This window comes from Staurois parvus, unplaced genomic scaffold (genome assembly GCF_062004578.1).
Source record: "Staurois parvus isolate SC_StPar_1 unplaced genomic scaffold, SC_StPar_1.0 ptg000884l, whole genome shotgun sequence".
Taxonomy (NCBI): Eukaryota; Metazoa; Chordata; class Amphibia; order Anura; family Ranidae; genus Staurois; species Staurois parvus.
This window is the reverse complement of record NW_028318680.1, coordinates 345,108-358,529: the sequence shown is the minus strand read 5'-3', so window position 1 is coordinate 358,529 and position 13,422 is coordinate 345,108. Positions and strand designations below refer to the sequence as shown.

At 38.8% G+C, this 13,422-nt stretch overlaps 1 protein-coding gene across 3 annotated transcripts in view; it reads right to left on the bottom strand.

Annotated features, from left to right (window-relative positions):
• CNKSR2 (connector enhancer of kinase suppressor of Ras 2) overlaps positions 1-13,422 on the bottom strand; it is a 426,708-nt gene that overhangs the window by 100,264 nt on the left and 313,022 nt on the right. For all 3 annotated transcript variants that reach the window (XM_089656051.1, XM_089656052.1, XM_089656053.1), the window contains one exon: positions 6,867-7,039. In XM_089656051.1, the coding sequence (XP_089512177.1) occupies positions 6,867-7,039 (173 nt within the window). The remainder of the gene's footprint in view (positions 1-6,866; positions 7,040-13,422) is intronic.

Below are 13,422 nucleotides of genomic sequence, written 5' to 3'. Positions count from 1 at the left end.
TCAGAATAACACATAACAATGTGCCTAGAGATCCACCTGCTGGCTGTAAATAATAAAAACTACGACACATATGCACAAAACCAATATTTTTTTTTTACATTTCAGGTAGCTAGCTTTTGAGATAATGTTTGGACTTTGGTGCACTTGTAGATATTAGTGTCACGCTCCTAAAAGTCAAGTTATTAAGTAATAGTATTTTAATAGCATGCCCTTAAGTCCACTCTTAATATGTTGGTCACATGACCAAAAATGTTTACATTTAATGTTTAACGTGTTACAGTGGCTTTTCAGAAGTCTACTAAATTATTGCTTTTTCCCATAGTACACTAGGAAAATGAAGATGAGCTTGATTAAATTGCTCTGGACTATCAGAGATTGTTTTTTCTGTAGGCCCATCAATAACACCCTTTTTACACTACAGGTCTCCATACTCCCTATATGAAGCTTATATATTTCTTCAAGTGTAATGGTAGTAAAACAACTTATTTTGAATCATTTTGAGTTAACATTTAGAAAGAAATATACGACTAGTTAATGATGCAAGGGGCTTATTTTAGCTCCTCCTGAATTGTCATATTAGGTCCAAACCTGGCCTTGCCAGGTGTAGCCTTGTCATACAGTCAGGGTTGGCAAGCAGATTCCAAGTAATCTTTGACTAAAGAGAACTCTGACTATGCACAAGGAAAATGGCTAAAACTGAGCAAATTACACCTTGGTTTTTCCTCTGTTTAAAGAAGTCATTCAATGAGTCAAATGGCTGTCGCCATTCCTGTGCTCCTTCTTGAATGGCGATTGCCTGTTCGTAATTTTATACCTCCGGCTTCACTATCAAGAGTTGCTGATCCGAAACAAGTATGAGTTAATGAAGACTGGACCCCTGACCTCATTAAATTATTAAGTGTCCAGTAAGGGAATAAGATAATCAGGTAGCCAGGATTTTCAGATGTGGGTTGAAAATGGCAATACATAAAGTATACCGCTAGCCAGAAGAATAGGTAGTCAAAAGCATTAGGCTGGCCAGAAGAGAAGATATCCAGAAAGTATATTGCCAACCAGAAGAACAGGTAGCCAGTAAGTAAAACAGGTAATTGAGTCCTAGCCTCATTATTTGTCAAGGGGACCACTCTCGCTGGGAGGAAATGAGAAGGGGAATCCAAAATTTTACAATTGTTAGAGAACGTTGTCTGGATGGAGTTGTACTTTAAAAACAGCATTGGGATGGCTAGAAACTGTAACCTCAAGCTATGTACAGACATCTGGGAAAAGTGGGGAGCCAATCATACAGGCAGGGAATAAGATTAGTGCAGATGTTCTGTTCTTTGAACTAAATGCTCCCAGGATTACCATTGTTGCAAGAAATGAAATTTAAATTTTTGGCTTGCTTTAAACCATCTTAATGGGCTGCACAGTTAAACTGACTGCAAAACAGTTTGTGCAGAAATTCTATATCCTGTATACAATTTCAATGAAAGCCAACATTTCTTTAAATCAGAGCGTGATGGAATTTCATGAAAATAAATTGCAATAAACACATATGAAATTGGATTGCAAGAAAAGATTGTGATGTGTGTGGCTGCCTTTATATACAGTAGATATTGAACATCATACTATTATATGATGACAATAAATGTGTGTGTGTGCACGCACGTGCGCGTATGCGCAAGACAATAGTCATTGCAGCTTTGGGCTACTTGGAGTAATCTCACCCCTTTATAAATAATTGATATCTACAAAGCATTATAAATAAAACAGAATGCTTCAAGGACCACAGCATTTAAAGGAAACAATTGCTTTCCATAAAAAACTGATCCCATAAAAATTATTACAAGACAGGACTGGTGCAAGGACAGCAAAGACAAACCAGGGAACTACACAAAATATTTGCATAGAATAGATTCAGGTGGTCTTTTAGGAATGGCAATAGGAATGAGTGAGATTTAACAGACAGGAAGGAACTGGAAGGAAAAAAAAATTACAGTTATGAAAGTTACTTTTTCATTAGTGTTTTATAGTAACCATGTTTTTCATCAGTTGTTTATGCATCTGTGTTTCTGTCTGCCAATATTTTATTGTATTTTTCAATGTTGTGCATCTCTATTTTGAACACAACTACCTAAGAACCCACAGAGCATTTCATTGTTGGACCACATTCATATTTTTATGTCCATATTAATAATAATTTTCTTGCACTGGATTAATTTTGTTTCTTCTTTTTTAGATGCTATATACACAGACAGGTGTATTTAGAAAAATAGAATGCATAGTAACTTGCCCAGTGAAAGTTCATGTAAATTTTTTCTGTGCGAATGGGAAAAAAAAAAGATTTTTGTTTTGTTTTTTTCTTGTATTGGTCAAATGTTTCTCCATGATTTAAGACAATACCACATTTGGCTACTAGATGGCAATAAGTATCATAAGAATTTCCTATGATACTTAGGGGTTTATTTACTAAAGCTGAAGAGTCCAAAATCAGACTCCCTTCTGCATAGAAACTAATCAGCTTCCAGGTTTCATTGCCAAAGCTTCATTTAACAAGCTGAGGTTAGAAGCTGATTTGTTTCTATGCAGAAGGGAGTCTGATTTTGGACTCTCAAGCTTTAGTAAATAAACCCCCTAGTGTCACCTGGTGGCTAAAAGTGTCATTTTCTGTTTTAGATCAATAAAAAAAATTGACCATTTATGTATATTTTTTAAATACACCCCAGAGACTTAATTTTCTCCATCATTTCAAATTCTGCCCGTTTAAGCAAAATTATTACACACATGCCGAAAAAGTACTGTATTAGTGTACTGATTTCATACACTATAATATATACTATAGTACCGTATTAGTATACTCATATTTTATATTGGCGTTTTAGCCTGTTTTCTATACTTCAAGCTTGAATTCTGCACTTTAATTAGCATCCTTTCTTTCAACTCTGGCACAGTGTTGTAGATCGAAAAAAGAATTAACAACTTTGCTTTTAAGGTAAGTTTTAAGTTCTAAGGAATTCACTGCTTCTGTGTATAATCCTGCTTATCTAAGTGTGTGTATATTATAATGCTCAGCCAGTCATTCTACTTTAGCTGTCATTGCACACATTGATACAGTGCAGCCAACCTGTCAAAACTGGGTAACATTATTGAAAATTGTACTGTAGTGCGGCAGTGCCTTATAGATTGCAATCAATACCAGATAATAGTAAGAATCTACAGGGAGAAGGAAGGGAACATATGAATCACAAGAAATGCGTAGGCAGAGATGAGAGCAAGTAAAACAGATTAAGGAGGAAGGATTTGGCTAACAGCAAAGGAAGCTGGCGCTTTACACAGCGTTAGGTTTATATTACTTTGGATAGCAAAATTTCAATATATAAAAAGGATTTGTACATCAGCGCACATCACACAGAAATCCAAAGACATATATATAGAAATAAATGTAGTTTTAGTAAAACAAAAATAAATTCTTATTTGTTAAAAGAATGGGGTGAAACACACACAGTACCCATCCCTTTTTTTGTTGTCGATGTTTGATAGGAAGGTCAGCACTTTCATAACATTGGTTGGGTTTCCACCACAAGCTAGATAAAATTCGGGGATAAATGTTATGTCATCACCAATACTGGCCTGTAGACCCCATGGATCTTCTTTGGCTACACTGAAGCCCCTTTCACACTCTGTGTTCTATTAATATAGCGTAGTATCATGCATTAAGGCAGGGGTGTCAAACTGGCGGCCCTCCAGCTGTTGTGAAACTACAAGTCCCATCATGCTTCTGCCTTTGGGAGTCATGCGTTTAACTGTCAATCTTGCAATGCTTCATGGGACTTGTAGTTTGGCAACAGCTGGAGGGCCGCCAGTTTGACACCTGTGCATTAAGACCTGCTAAGTTGAGAAAACATATTCATTTTAAAAAGCCTGGCTGTGGACCACAATGAAAGGAAAAAAAGAGATCCATTATTCCTCTAATACAGCACACCACAACCAGCAGCCTCGTTAAAGTTTATGTAATGCCAAACCCTTTTGAACAGCGTAGAGAATGGTTAAGATCCCTCTGAGGTTTATTTACTGTCTGTGTCTTGCCAAAAAATATATTTTCTTCCCACCTGCAGTCCAAGTGCAGCCATGCTGGTGTCGCTGGGTAACATTATCTGTGCTCCATTAGCTCTAGTGGGGTGCAGTGAACCTAACAAACCCCTGAAGTCTCAATTGGAAAAGTAAATATGCTTTCACATAGGGGGATATTGGCCTCTTATGTTATAACAATAAAAGCAAAGTAATGAAAAAGTAAAGGAAAAAAAACCCATTAAAGTAGCAACAAAAATGTGTGGCTACATGTGAAAATGATTATGCTACACGTTACACGTTATTGGCATGCATGCCAGAGTGAAAACATTAGATTTTAGGGCCATAATTCACAGTTATCTCTGAACTGATCACCTATAAAAGCTTAAAGGATTTGCTTATGGACAATTTTGAGTACCAAAGTTTGTTGCCGTTTCATGAGCGTGCATCATTATAAGTCCTCATGCACACTGGACATTTTTACAGCTGCTGTTTTTGGCTTTTGACTTTTTTTTCTACAGCCAGTAAACCCCCCAGCATGTTATCCTGTGTGTCCATTCACACAGACTGTAATCAACATTTTTTTTGGAAGGGATGTTTTTTGGCTGGAAAAAAACTCCAGGACTAGCGGTTTTCTAGAGGAGTTTTTTAGCTGTAAAAATGCTCTAACGTGGCAAAATGCAGTAAAATGTTGCAAAAGCTGCATTTTTGGACTTTTTTTGATCAAAAAAAAAATTTTCTTTGGTAAAAAAAATGCTAAAAAAACACTGAAAAACACAAATGTGGAAAAACGCCGCTAAACGCGAATGCAAAAAAGCTAAAAAAAGCTAAAAAACTCAGGTTTTAACGTGACTTTACACAACTAACGTTACCAGCATCATCAAAACATCCAGTGTGCATGAGGAATAAAGGATATGTTCACCTTCTAAACATGTTACATCCATATTTAGGGTGTATCATGTAACATGTTCAGCATCCTCCCCCCTCTCCCCCTGATCCCTCCTTCCCTGTGACAGCAGGAGGGGGTTCTTCTTCCCACACCCGCTGTCACAATTTAAAAACAGCCAAGTCATTCATTCATAGGAATCTGTGAATGAGAAAACTACAAGTCCCATCTTCCACTGTGGCAGACGGCTTGCAGTTCTCAATGTACTACCAGGAAGCTGATTGTCGTCCTCGTAGTTCACTGACAGTTTCTGTAGCTGAGTAATTATCTGCCCCATGGAGATAGGGACAGAGCTCATAGCAGTGTTTGCAGAAGCCGGACATTGGGCCGAAAATCCACTGATCATGGTTGCAATGATCTGCAGGCTAAAGTGTAATAAAAATAATAAATGCACTTTTTTTTACCTGCAAAGTCATGCAGTAATTATTATTTATTTATTTATTTATTTATTTTCCTAAAGGTGAAATTAAACTTTAAGGCTTAACATGTTGGGTATATATTCTACCTACTTGAAACAACCTCATATTTTATATTTAAAAAATATGCATTTGCATTTTGCATTTGTGAGTGCAGTGTATTGTTTACTGAAAAAATGCATTTGATAAACCATTCTAAGTAATTCTAATGCTAATATTGTATGAAATAAAAAAGTTGTAAACTACCTTCAATTCATTCTCTCCCCCCTGCTTTCAAAAAATATATATTGTTTTGGCGGTTTAATCTTCAGGCCTAAGATGTTCATGTCAACATGTGCAAAAATGGCTTAAGGGTTTAAAGCCTAAGTTAATTCACAAAAGAAAGAAAAAAAAATTTGAAAAGGGACATTACTTTTAAAGGTGGTGGGGTGTCTCCCCTGTGCTGCGGGGTTCCTTCAGTTTCTAAAATCTTCTATCTTAAATTACCACCCACAGCTCCCCCCCCCCCTCCCCAATCACTGTAATCTTCCTTAGCTTTCCAGCTCTGTCTGCTCTTTCTGCCCCCCCTTCCATTTAGATAAGCTGTACTAGGGCTTCTCTGAATAAAAAACATCCTGTGAATAGAGGAATGATGGATGAATGAAAGGTCTGCCTCCTCCATCCATAGACTGGTTTTCATTCATAGAAGCTATAGTACAGCTTCTATAAATGGAGGAGGGGGTTGGAAAGGACGGATATAATCAGGAAGCTAAGGTATATTATAGCAATGGGGGCAGGTGGGAACAGATGACAAAGATTTTAGCTAATGCAGGAGGCAGCAGCACAAGGGACACATCGTACTGACTGTAAGCAATGTCCCTTGTGCTGATTTTTGTTTTCTCCCTTCTGACTTAAGCCCTGTATACACGATCAGAAAATCGTATGAAAAATACCGCATCAGAAGCGATCATACGATAAACTGATCATAAGTACACAGCAATCGTCCGAAATTATTTGAAGGGACAAGCACAAATATTTTTTTGTATGATACCAGATCGTACAATTATTGTTTAACCAGTACAGTCTTTGGCCGAAAATACAATACAAATACATTACATCACTTCAGAATTCTGTCGTACAAGAATTTTCATAACTTTAGTACCTCTTTACTTTCGATATGAGACTAGCATGCAAAACAAAATGGATACTCATTTGTCCGATATTCTCAGTGTGTATACGGGGCCTAAACTTTAACAAAGCTGTTTTTACACACTGTTCTAATACAAGCTCACATGTACAAGTCCTTAGAACAATGGACTCTGATCTCCTGAGCTCTGAAATCAGCATCAACATCCTGATCATCGCCCGATCTCTCAAGATTTGAAGGATCAGACTGCAGAAATGATGGTGCTAGTACCAGTGAATGAAACAATATTACAGAAACATTTATCTTTTCAAAACAGAACACAAGTGTTTACCTCCTCGTTGCTATACCAATAAAGGGATGCGTCCTTTAGAATAAACCAGTATTTTTTCCACTTCTGTGAGAAATAGCTCTTTGCATCTTTCTTTTTCCATAGCCACCCTTCACAATCACCACGACCCAAGTCTTTACATGATATGCGTCTTTTGCTTTTCCCAGGAGCAGGACCTTGAAAGCAAGCACAATACAGACAGATGAACCAAGACTACTCAACATTACACAGATTAAAGTGACACTAAATGATGTCCTTATCCTCCAAGAAAATTACATTCCCATCCACTACCTAATGACCCTGTGATCTGTTTTTCATGAAATTGATTTTTTTTGTTCCTCTTTCTCCTCCATCCCCCTCACTTCCATGTGCTTAGAAAGAGCAGTGCACGGTACTTATGGTCATAAGCACTGCTCTATGCATACCCACATCCCATAGCACATATTCCATCTCAGGAGCAAGCAAGACAGAATGGCTGCACTCCTACATACAGTGGGGCCACAGAGAATGAATGTAGCCACCCTTTGACAGGAAATCAGATCTCAGAGGAGGCTGAGAGCAATAGAAGATACTTTAAGTTAAAGAAGAACTTCACTTCTATTCTTAAAAATTAAACATCAGCAGCTACAAATACTGACGTTGGTGACTTTTAACAAACAGGTGCTCATCAGTCCATGGAGTCCAGCACAGTCTTCCCTGGAGCCGATTCTTTGCTAGGCTTCCAATGCCTGGTGCCACCATCCTGGATGTAGGAGTCAGCTGGGGGAGGGAGGGCTAAATTTGTGTCCAGGCAAGGATTGTCAAAGAAAGGTACTCACTCCCCAGAAAAAAAACAAAACAAAACTGCAAATCTGTGGGGAGGTGAGGGTGAACAATACTTTTATACTTGAGTGAAGGTCTGCTTTTAAGAAAACACACATGAATAGAATTTTTCTTTCAAACCAAAATGTATGTCACTTAAAAGCCGAATGCCAAGTTTAATGTACCTTTAACCACTTCCCTGCCGCCCTATGGCAGAAATACTGCTACAGGGTGGCAGAGGTGCATACATTTATGTATATATACGTGATTTTGCATTTCTGGGTAGGGGTCGTGTGCAAGCCGCACAAACGCCCTACCGGCACAACCATTGGCGGCTTCACCTGTCGATCACCAGATCCTGGCCGGTGATTCCCTACTGGCACCCCGCGGTCGCCGTGTATCACCGTTTGGGAGAGACCTGTATGTAAACACCACAAATCTCTCCTCTGTCCATTCCTGCACACTGCTTTGTATTGCTCTGCATAGCAGAGAAATACAAAGCAATGTGCTTACACAGTAAAGCAAACACACAATTAACCCTTTGATCGCCCCAGATGTTAACCCCTTCCTCCCCAGTGTCTGTTTTTTATTAGCACTGATCACTGTATTGGTGTCACTGGGGATGTCAGTGACAGTTAACCAGTTCCCACCCAGTGTCAGAATGCCTGACGCAGTCCTGTTATAAGTCGCTGATTGCCGCCATTACTAGTACAACATTTTAAAAAAAAATTCCAGTATCTATACTGCCATTTGTGGACACTATAACTTTCGTATTGGGATATTTTTTTATTTAGCAAAGACATGTCGCAGAATACATTTTGGCCTACATTTATGATGAAATTTGATTTTTAAAAGTTTTTTTTACTGGACATGTTTAACAGCAAAAAGTCAAATTATTGTTTTTTTTTTCTCAAAATGGTCGGTCATTTTTTTTATAGTGCAAAAAATAAGCGAAGAGGCGATCAAATACCACCAAAAGAAAGCACTATTTGTGGGGAAAAAAGGACATATATTTCATTTGGGTGCAGAGTTGCATGACCACACAATTGTCCTTTAGTGTAACACAGCGCCATGTCGCAAAAAATGGCCTGGTCAGGAAGGGGGGTAAATCCTCTGGAGGGCAAGTGATTAAATAGTTTGTTTAAGCCAAGCTGGCCCCAACAGACAATTTACTGCACTAACAGGTGTGCTTGCTGGACAGTATACAGAGCTGTGTTCCGGCAGTGAGACGAGAACTTCCTGTCCCATTCCCAGAACGTAAGAGAGTTGGGTTGATCACTGTTCAGCCATTCACAGGGAGCTTTCTATTCTATGAATGAACACAAATTTTTCTGACTAGCGGAAGCAGAGAGGTGGCCAGATGACGTCATGAACGCCAATCAGAGGAAGCTTTTTATTCTCTCATAAAATGGAAAGCTCCCTGTGAATGGCTGAGCAGTGCTCAACCCAACTTAATTTTGTTCTGGGAATGGGATAGGAAGTTCTTGTCCCTCTGCCGGAACACAGCGCTGTATACTGTATGTAGCTGAAGCCATACACAAGTTAATACAGCTTGCCTGGAAAGCGCACCTGTTAGTGGAGTAAATAGTTGTTTGGGTCAGCTTGCTCAACTATTCAACTGGACATTAAAAGTGGAGTTAGGCTCTAAGCATTCTATAATACTGTTAACACTGTGCCCATACAAACAAACACAAGCGAAACAATCCAGGAAAAAAAAAATCTGTGACAAGGTGCTGCCTGCACGGTAGAACCTACCATGCAGCATATTGTGTAGTGAGAGTATTAAGAAGTGTGGATAACTACTTTCCAGTGCATATGCTACAAGAAACAAATGTAAACTGGCACAAACAAACAGCCTGCTGCAGAGAAAATAAACATATACATGACACCGAGATTACAGTAAATAAACCACACACTGAAATGGCGCTGTATGTTTGCTTTGTAAGAGCGACATTATGTATTTATGAAGAAGATGGAAGATCAAAAGCAGGCCGGCTTTTCTCTCTCTGACTGCAGTCGTGGGTGACTTCAGATACAACAAAATGTCCCCAAGCCGTTTCCGTCTTGAAAGGCTGCTGTTCACTGGGTGAATCTAGAGATCTTTGGGAAATCTATCCTTACATAATGTGGTATGTGATATCCCATTGGCAACCTATGCTGCTGAAAGTGATAGAGGGGTTTAATATTCCGACATGGAAGAAAAATATATTATAAATTTTTTTTAAAGATATTCTTCCCAAATATATTGACATATATTTGAAATGCTACTATTTTGGCCATATTCAATATAGTTCAACAAATACATATACACACACTGCATGCTTTTTTAAAATGTATTCTGCAGATTTCTTTTAACATAAAAAAAGTAATTTTAAAATATATTTTTTACATATATTTGTAAATGCATTCCAAAAATGTAGATTTGTATTTTTAAAGACATACAATATATTTGAAATGCATTCGTAAAAAATATTTTTCATATACCTTGTAATAAAAACGTATTTCAACATGCAGTGTGTGTGTGTGTATATATATATATATATATATATATATATATATATATAGATAGATAGATAGATAGATAGAGAGAGAGAGAGAGGAATAGACCCCCCTTCCTTTGGATTGTAAGCTACACGAGCAGGGCCCTCCTATTCCTTATGTACTGAAATGTGTTGTAATTGTAAGGTGCTGCGCAAATTGTTGGCACTATATAAATCCTGTATAATAATAAAGATAGATAGATAGATAGATAGATAGATAGATAGATAGATAGATAGACACACTGCATGTTGAAATGCATTTTTATTACAAAATATATTAAAAATATTTTGAAAAATACATTTCAAATATAGTGTGTGTCTTTAAAAACATAAATCTACATTTTTGGAATGCATTTACAGATATGTAAATATATATGTTAAAATTACTTTATGTAAAAAAAAAAAAATCGTAAGAATATATTTAAAAAAATATTTTTCATACATGTTGTAATATATAAAAATATAAAAAACGCATTTCAACATACAGTATATATATATATATATATATATATATATATATATATATATATATATATATATATTGAATATGGCCAAAATTGTAGCATTTTAAATATATGCCAATATATTTTGGAAGAATATTTTTTAAATATATTTCAAAGATATTTTTCTGCTATATGAGTTATTATGTCCTAACTCATATAAAACTATTAGAAATATTATGTTAATATTTTTATGCCCATGTTTCCCCAAGAGATATAGGGAGCATACTATTTACACTCTGAAAAGTTCATATTTCAATTGGGACCCCTATGATATTTGGCCATTTGTAAACTGTGTGCATAAAAGGACCTAACAAGAGGCAGCTTTTTAAAGCGTTTGTCCATCTAAAGCTTTTCACCTAATTTGTGATAGATTGGGAAGTTGTTACGACCCGTCACGTTATCTGGGGCTCAGAGAGATTTACCTTCATGTCCTGTCCTGCTTACAGGAAGTGAGGGTAGCGCTCCAACAGCAACACAGACAGATGCAAATGTCTTTAGTTGAGTACACAAAGGCAGAAACCCTGTCATACATTTCTTTCTGTGTCCCTGTTGCAAAGTTTTACATCTTCTTTGTTGAAACTACTTTTAGAATCTCAACAGCTGTGTGTAAATCTTTGTAAAAAGAGCCCTGGATAGCAGTAAAAAAAAAAAAAACAGACGAGTTCTATTGCTTCCTTATTCACTTTAGCTAAAGCTTTTAGATTTACATACACTTTTAATCAACATAAGTAACTAGAATCAGTGGTGTATTTTGGTATTGTGCTGCCCTAGGCAAGACTAAAATCGGGCGGCACCCCCCCATCATTAGTGTCAGTGTGTGAGGTATAGTACTCCATTATTAGTGTCAGTGGGAAGAATCGTGCCCCATCATTGATGTCAGTGGGAGGAATTGTGCCCCATCATTGGTGTCAGTGGCAGGAATAGTGCCCCATCATTGGTTTCAGTGGGAGGAATCGTGCCCCATCATTGATGTCAGTGGGAGGAATCGTGCCCCATCATTGGTGTCAGTGGGAGGAATAGTGCCCCATCATTGGTATCAGTGGGAGGAATAGTGCCCCATCATTGGTATCAGTGGGAGGAATAGTGCCCCATCATTGGTATCAGTGGGAGGAATAGTGCCCCATCATTGGTATCAGTGGGAGGAAGTGCCCCATCATTAGTGTCAGTGGGAGGAAAAGTGCCCCATCATTGGTGTCAGGGGGAGGAATAGTGCCCCATCGTTGGTGTCAGTGGGAAGAATAGTGCCCCCTCATTGGTGTCAGTGACACCAATGAGGGGGCACTATTCCTCTCACACTGACACTAATGATGGGGCACTATTACTCCCACTGACACCAATTATACTTACATCGCCGTGATGACCCCTGCTCCAGCCCGGGCTCCATCCTCCAGGCACAGACACTTACCCATCAGCTGTCTTCCTTCTCCAGCCGCTCTCCTCCTCTTCACAGGCTCCAGCTGCTCCCTTACTCGATCTTCAATCTTCGCGCTGCAGCTCAGCTCCTCCAAGCTCCGCCTCCTCGTCTGTTATTGGCCGCCTGTGTGCCTTTTCTGAGCTACAGATCTGGCGGCCAATCACAGGTGAGGAGGAGGAGCTTGCAGAGGGAGGGACAGGCTTCTATGGGCTGCCCAGTGATCCCAGGGGTGTGGCCAGATTTGAGAGGTGGCTTGTCATCCTGCCCACATTGCGATCAAGATCCAAGAAGATGAGACACTGGATGGACACCCTCTGCACCCTTCCTCCAGCAGCACCTTGTGGACTGGATCGATGTGGTACACGGAGTCGTGGACACAGGTAAGACACAGCAGCCCCTGTCCCTTTCCCACGGAAGTGTCCCCCCTGAAAAGTACCGCCCTAGGCAAATGCCTTGTTGGCCTTGTGGCAAATACGCCCCTGACTGGAGTAGCTCTGAAGGTAATCTACTGCTCATATTTACTTTTCTTGGACAGTTCTGGCAGGAAAACAGAGAACAATGGTGATGTATGCTCTGGACAATGTTACAAGACACCCAAAGGACCTAAAAGGAACCATCTCTTGTGTACAGTCCTTTTGGAGAGCTGTACAACATGTTATTTTTAATTTATAATTTATTAATTGCATTAGTGTTGTTATTATATTAATATGTGTTCTATGTTACAAGTCTTTCTATCCAAGTATAATAGGTAGTATCAAAAAGTTGCAAGACTAGTTTTGTAACACACAAACAAATGGCAGCACAAGGCTGCAAGCACAGTCACAGGGAGCACTGTCCTTCATGTCAACTGTCATGTGTGTGCCAAAAGACATTATCCTGTGTACAGCGGGAGCTGTGCAACTGGTCCTATTCTGACCTCATGTGTTACCATGTCTGCTATTTCTTCATGGACAGCAAGTTAGAACAAAGAGCAAACATGAAATTCTGCATGAAACTGGGAAAATCTGCCACAGAGACGTCTGACATGATTTGGCAAGTTTACGGCAATGCTGCAATGAGTAATTTCAAGTGTTATGAGTGACACACGTGCTTTAAGAGCATCACTGGAAGGTGACAAGAGATCAGGAAGACCTTCAATGAGTTAAACCCCTGCAAATGTCAAAACCATTCGGCAACTTGTGCGTGATGACTGTCGGAGAACAATCCGCAACATTGCTGCCATTGTCAGTGTGTCATACAGAACAGTCCAGGCAATCCTAAGATGTGATTTGAACATGCGCCATGTTGCTGCCAAGTTCATA